We start from the raw sequence: 6,251 nt of genomic DNA, 5'->3' as shown, positions 1-6,251 counted from the left end.
GTCAGATTATAGGTTCAAGTCTCATCAAGGAAAAGCATAGTGCATGTGTGTATGTAAATCAACATTCCGAAAACAAATGACATGAGTTATTTCTTAAGCATGGAGTTATGGGAACGTGACACATATATATGAACAACTGACAAGTATTCTACCTAAAATATAAATAAATAAATAAAACTCAAGTTCTTAATCATAGATCATGCTAGTATTATAAAAGCATGAATTAAAAACATCATAACTTTTTTAGAAAACAAACGCAACAACTGAAAAGAAAAATTGAGGAAAAAAACGTGATCAATTTGGTGGAAGGTATCATGGCAGTGCATTCAGACAGAGACTAGACACTCCGAACTACTAGCACGAGTACATACTTTACATAAGTGACAAGAAGATCACCAACAGTAACTCGCTTCAATGGACAGAACAGGAATAGCAAAGAACACATGATATCAATTTGACTATTATAGGCTCTCATACAGCGAAGACATTATAAGCAAAAACAAAAAGGAAAAGGAATAAAAAGAAAAAGCACTAAACATGAGCGTATATCATAGCTGGTAACCTTCAAAAGAGCCAAAAATGCTACTTAAATAATGGCAAAAGTAGCAAAAAACATCCTATAACTATTTGTACAGAAAAACAGAAGTGCAGCACAATGCAGAATGCATGCCAAAAATTGCCATCGCTTTTGCATCATACTCCAGAAACAAGCACCTATAGGTCCCAAGAGGGTTACTCATACCCAGCAAATGCCACACCCCACAGAAACCAGATCAGAAATTAATCAATCAGTTACTAGAACAAGAAAGAATAAAACTTTCTATGACGAACAAGGACAAGACAAAAAAAATGAAACAGAAGAAGTAGAAGACAAGGATGACGAAGAAGAAGCAGAACAACGATGACAGGATAATAACATTAATAATAAAGATAAGAATATTACTAAAAAAAAAAAAAAAAACTATGCGACAATAGTGATGATGCTAAAGTGCAATATTCCACATAGACTTAACCATAGGACTCAAGCAAAAGGTAAGTTTTCAGCTTAATAGAGCCCCAACATCCTTAACTCTGTCACATGATTTGGATCAAGCTCAGCTGGATCTTTATTCCCTTCACGATTTTCTACCACATACTCCTGAAGAGGTAAATAACCCCATCAGCTGCTCTAGATTCCAATGAAATGAAAATATGTGATCTATGATTTCAGTTCAAAAAGCAAGAGGTTTGAACCTTTGTCAGCTCTTGTTTGGCCAGAACATGGTGGTGGCGTTCATTGATTCTCTGACCACATATTATGGCTATGAAGAATCCATAGAGGAGCCCAACCAAAATCACGGCTATTACTGAAAAGTTCACAGGAAATCAGCAACAAGATAAAGCAAATATACAATCTTTATGGCACGCAAGACTGATTGTCAACAGACGAGCATTTCGAATCACAGTAGAATCACTGCAGCATTAGACCAAAACCACACAAATTTCTCCATTGTAGTAATGAAACTTTTTATACTAGCATCTCATGGTTTTTTAGAGGTTACTAAATTCAAAAGCAATAGAAACCAGAATATCTGCATCTAAAAGCAGTAATGAGGGAACAAATGGTCAGAGTCAACATTTATCATCTAATATAGAGTAGTTATCAAGGATGTCTTGGTCTAGGTTTAGCTAAATCAGCCACTCCACTCAATTCAATATTGCCTGTACAATTTACATAAAGAAAGCAGCCATCCCAAGTTTTCTAAGTGGTATGACAGCAACTGTATGAGAATAGGAACTTAACAGATGGTGAAACACAAATCAACAACAGCTGTCAGATGGCATTTAGTTAGAACATCAATGTAAACAAAACAGGAAATTCAATGACAAAAGTCAGGGAATAAAGCACATTAATTTTACCAGTGCCAAATAAACAGTGCTCGTATATACTTTATATACTTTCCGAGGTTCCCAAAGCAACTGGAAATATGTAAACTCAACTTTATTTTCTAAATGCAAAAATATGCAATATTTCCATTAAGTACCTGCCATTAAATAAAATCCATAAGGGTGCTCTTCATACTCAAACATTTCTCGTAATTCCTCCCCATAAAACTTGTATACCAGCAACCCCAATAATGCCACAACCTACCAGACACAGGAGATCTGATTGAAACTATATATAAAGAAAGCAATCAATATAAAGTTTTTGGTTTCTCATTTCCAAGTATATCCACTGTTGTAAAATTTATCAATTGTGGATCTTAAATGCAGAGTAATAAATATATGGAGCGACTCAAACAGACTTGACGACTAATATGACCGGTTCTAAGTTGACCTCATTATATTCTAGAAATGAAGGCCTGCCTGCTAGAACTAATGGCCATCTTCCTGGCCTAGAGGGAACCAGTGGCTAAAAAAAATACACATGTATAAAATGATAGAAAAGTTCAGAAACAAATGGCCGCAGCTTGCTCCACTGGGAAAATATGAAGCAAGCATAGAAAAAGAGTGCAAGGAAATGTTAAAATGATATTATAGCAATAAAAAATGTTGCATTTGCCTGATGCATGCATGCAGCTCTAACATGCAGAAAGTTAAAGAACCATAACTTAGTGATATCCAATTACCTATAGTATGAACAAAACCAATGATATGTATAATTATGTCTTACCAATTGAACAATAACAAAAATCAAGGCATGGTCCCTGACAACAAGAAACTGGAATTTCAACCTCAACCACCAGCGATCTGGTGGCACATTTGCACGTAGAATGAAGACAGCCTTGCACTCAGTGCAGTGGGCAAAAGCAAAACCTTCCTGAAAGAGGATAGTCAATAAGCTTTCATGCACAAAATGTTCTATCATCACGATTGAAACAGTAAACTCCTAGATAAATACTTTTTTTAAAGATTAAAAGCTTTATTAACAGAGCAAAACAGATAGGGAGCTAAGGTGAAGAACAATCATTTGTACCTTAGTAGATCTCCAATGATCAAGACATGACCGGTGTACATATTTCTGAGTTCCTCTACAATAGCAGGGTGCAATCAAATCTTCACCTGCACATTCAAAATTACAACCATATCAGAAACAGAGATACAACATGTTCTTCTACAGAGTACAGAGTACAGAGTATGACATACAACTGTTTTACCAAGGAAGTAAATGTTACATCTCAGCCTGTTATTGGTATTCCAGTGAGAAATTAAAATACCGATTTTGATATGTAGTAAGGACCTCCAGTATCAAGACAAATACGGCACTGTGATTGGTCATCCACCAGATGGTGATGTTCATCTACATCAAGCCTTTGACAGTCCTCCTCCTCAGCCACAGAGCTATCACTCTCTGCATCTCGAATTTCACTTGAAGATTGGGCTTCTCTTGATTTGAGCAAAGTGAGGGGCCTAAGCAAAATAGGTTCAGTTTCTGAATCATCTCGGTTTTCTTCAGAACCGATTGACACGAACTGCATTGTGAGAAAGCTCCAATCAGGATGTGATTGCACCAGACATCACCGTATAGGAGTATCCTGTTGATCACTATAAAGCAAAAATAGAATCCTGCAAAATGGACAACACAGAAAATGTTTAGGCATAACAGTTCTGATGATCAGGAGTATGACTGCTAAGTGGCAAAAGAATCACAAAAACTAGCCACAACACAACTGTTCTTGTCTTGTTTCTTTTCATTGCAATCAATTGTGGATTGGAGCCGCTGAATCGTGTGTATTTTAAATATGCCGCAAAATTGGCATACTGTGTGCAGTGTGATAGTAACTAAGACGTAAGTATCTCCTTTATGCCTGCCAAGGATGCAAGAGCCACGAAATCTTAAAAAAATAGTTCAAATTACGAATAAATCATCATAAAAGCATTGAAGTGAGAGGCTAAATCGTTCCAAAAAATAGAGTCAATACAGTTTTCCTGCAAGACTGCCATCAAAATGCAAGACAAATTCAAGTAGTAGTCTGCCTAACAACTGAAATACTAATGAAGGGAATTTTGACCGCTTGGCCTCTTAATTACTAATGTCGAATCTTCTTCAATAACTAATAACAGGAGTTCAATTAGGCGAGAAAGTAAGAGAAGCATTGTCCCTGGGTTAGTTCTTCAGAGTTTGTTCTTGCGATAAGCAGTCTAGTTTTTGCACCAAAATGACATAAACACCAAAAGTTATGGCGATGAAACTATTTGAGTAAACTTCTGTATATGAATATAAGAAACCAGACACTCGCTTTCTGCACCAGTCGGTCATTTTACAGGCAAAATGAAAGAAAAACACTGACGGACTCGCAATTTACTACGCTTAGTTTTCGGAATTAAATTTATAAATCTCAATAAATCAAACAGCTCCAACAACACAAAACCATCAGAATCAAAACCTCGCGCATGCTCTAATCTCACGTCCGCAGAATCTTGACCCGAAGATTTAATTCCATGAACTGAATCGATATCGAACAAAAAAAAACGTGTAACAGGTAATAAGAGAAAGATAACACATCCTAGAGATCAGGAACTTCCACTCAAAGTTGAAAAGGGCAAAGATTTACCGAAATGCGATTGATCGCAAACTTACGACTCAATCACTGGCCTTGTTGTAGCAACAGCTGCAGATTATCGAGAGACCTCGACGGGAAAGACAATGCGCAGCAAAGATCTGAAAACACCGATAGGATCCAAATCAATTCGCCTAAGAATTTCATAATAAGGCTATCCTGTAGATATCTTCTCCTTAATTATTTACTTTATTTCTTCTCGGTCTGTAAACGAGATGCAGGGGAATGGTGGTGAAGCAATGAAGACAAAACGGAAACAGTGGGAGTCGGAAACACGCACCGTTTACCGACCGATTTATATGTTTTTTAATGCACATATATTTTAACGTAATCATAATCCGTGGCTCGCGGAGCACGTCAACGGATCATGACGCGTATATCGTAGTGGCTAGTTGATCGCAGTTGCAGTTTCTTACTTTCTTTGGACTGAGCTTTGCCTACGGGCTAGATCCCGCCTTCACCTTTACAGTTGACCCCCGGCGTATAATAGTGATTTCCGTTTTGTCGTTTCTTGTCCATCCTCCAATGGCTGTATTAATGACCCATAATGATAAACAACTCTCAAGGGTATTTGTGACAAACTTACGATAATGATTTTCCTGACAAAATTGACTCCGTTTAATATGGTTAGTTTATTTTTTTTAATCGTATTATGAAAAAGGGTAAATATTGTAATTAAAATATTTTACATACTTTAGATTTTAAAATAGAAAAAATAATATAAACCTAAGCTCATATCACCTAAGGTTCACTTTTTATTAGGGAATTTTGTCATAATAACCTATTAATTTTTTTTATTAACTAAATACCAACTCGCCAACTCAATCAAATATTGATGGAAATATTCAGCTGAGTTAGGGAGTTAACTGCTCCATAGTGGCGAATGATCTTTGACTAAATTGAAGTTGGGTATTTTAAAAAAATATGAAAGATATATTTAATTAATTAAAATATTTTAATGAATTACTATAAATATTCCCTTTTATTATTAATTATACACACACACCTTACTCTCCAATGACTCATTGAGCCAAAGCTCAAGGTCCCTTAGTTTTAATTTAACTACTAAATTTAAATTGAATAATTTAAAATTTAATTTATTTTTGTATTATCTCATACATCTCATGTATTAATGTTCGATCGATTTTTCTTTTTTATTACGTGTGTGTGTGTATATGTAAGGGGGAAATGTATCAATCCATTGGAATATCGCACTAAAAATACATAAGAAAAAGAAAAGAAAAATAGATAAATAAAGATAAATAACAAGCAGGGGAGAAGTCACGAGACCAACCTTGTAGCATGATTTATAAAATAATTTTTTTCTTGGTTTTTTTTAAGGTAAGATTGGCATTTGTTATTAGGGGTGGGCACAAATTGGGTTAGGTCAGGTCAAGTTTTAGAAATGATTCCTAACACTTGATGAAATGTTGACTCTAACACTAGAATATGTTTAATTGCTCTCAATTTCAACTCCTATGGTGTAATGTACTTGTTGAGACATACTACACCAATATATAATGATCTTATTAAAATTTTACTGGCAAGTTTAATTTCATTATAATTGTTTTATATTCTATTTTCAAGTCCATGTAGTCCACCAAATTTTTATTTCTCTTAAACCGTTCAAATCACTATTATTGTATAGGGTGCAAACAAATTTAAGGAAAAAGGTTTATCTGGTACAAAGGGAAATCGGTTTTTTTGGAA

General features: G+C 35.2%; 1 protein-coding gene across 4 annotated transcripts; it reads right to left on the bottom strand.

Annotated features, from left to right (window-relative positions):
- Positions 1–781: 781 nt before the first annotated feature.
- Positions 782–4,787, bottom strand: LOC137941853 (uncharacterized). Of its 4 annotated transcripts, none has more exons than XM_068787454.1 (8): positions 4,536–4,787; positions 3,652–3,788; positions 3,221–3,546; positions 2,957–3,042; positions 2,654–2,800; positions 2,025–2,127; positions 1,234–1,346; positions 782–1,138 (listed from the first exon to the last, which is right to left on the bottom strand). In XM_068787454.1, the coding sequence occupies exons 3-8, from the start codon at positions 3,456–3,458 to the stop codon at positions 1,046–1,048; spliced, it is 780 nt and encodes a 259-aa protein (XP_068643555.1). In that variant the 5' UTR covers positions 3,459–3,546; positions 3,652–3,788; positions 4,536–4,787; the 3' UTR covers positions 782–1,045. The 4 variants fall into 4 exon arrangements, with proteins under 4 accessions (XP_068643555.1, XP_068643554.1, XP_068643552.1 ...); XM_068787453.1 differs by lacking the exon at positions 3,652–3,788 and having other exon boundaries at positions 4,536–4,642; positions 4,730–4,773; XM_068787451.1 differs by lacking the exon at positions 3,652–3,788.
- Positions 4,788–6,251: the final 1,464 nt, after the last annotated feature.

The sequence above is a fragment of the Aristolochia californica genome, unplaced genomic scaffold (assembly GCF_029961685.1).
Source record: "Aristolochia californica isolate CCGP_79_NKW_82.1479 unplaced genomic scaffold, dmAriCali1.0.hap1 SCAF_9, whole genome shotgun sequence".
NCBI classification, from domain to species: domain Eukaryota; kingdom Viridiplantae; phylum Streptophyta; class Magnoliopsida; order Piperales; family Aristolochiaceae; genus Aristolochia; species Aristolochia californica.
Note: the sequence above shows the minus strand (reverse complement) of the source record. Positions and strands in the feature narration are given on the sequence as shown.

Excerpts from the sequence above, each read along its gene's own strand:
- LOC137941853 (XM_068787454.1), bottom strand. The coding sequence starts at position 3,458 with ATGCAGTTCGTGTCAATCGGTTCTGAAGAAAACCGAGATGATTCAGAA. Across the intron at positions 3,043-3,220 it reads TATTTGTCTTGATACTGGAG|GTGAAGATTTGATTGCACCC; the intron begins GTCCTTACTACA and ends TTGAATGTGCAG. Across the intron at positions 1,139-1,233 it reads CCAAACAAGAGCTGACAAAG|GAGTATGTGGTAGAAAATCG; the intron begins GTTCAAACCTCT and ends TTACCTCTTCAG.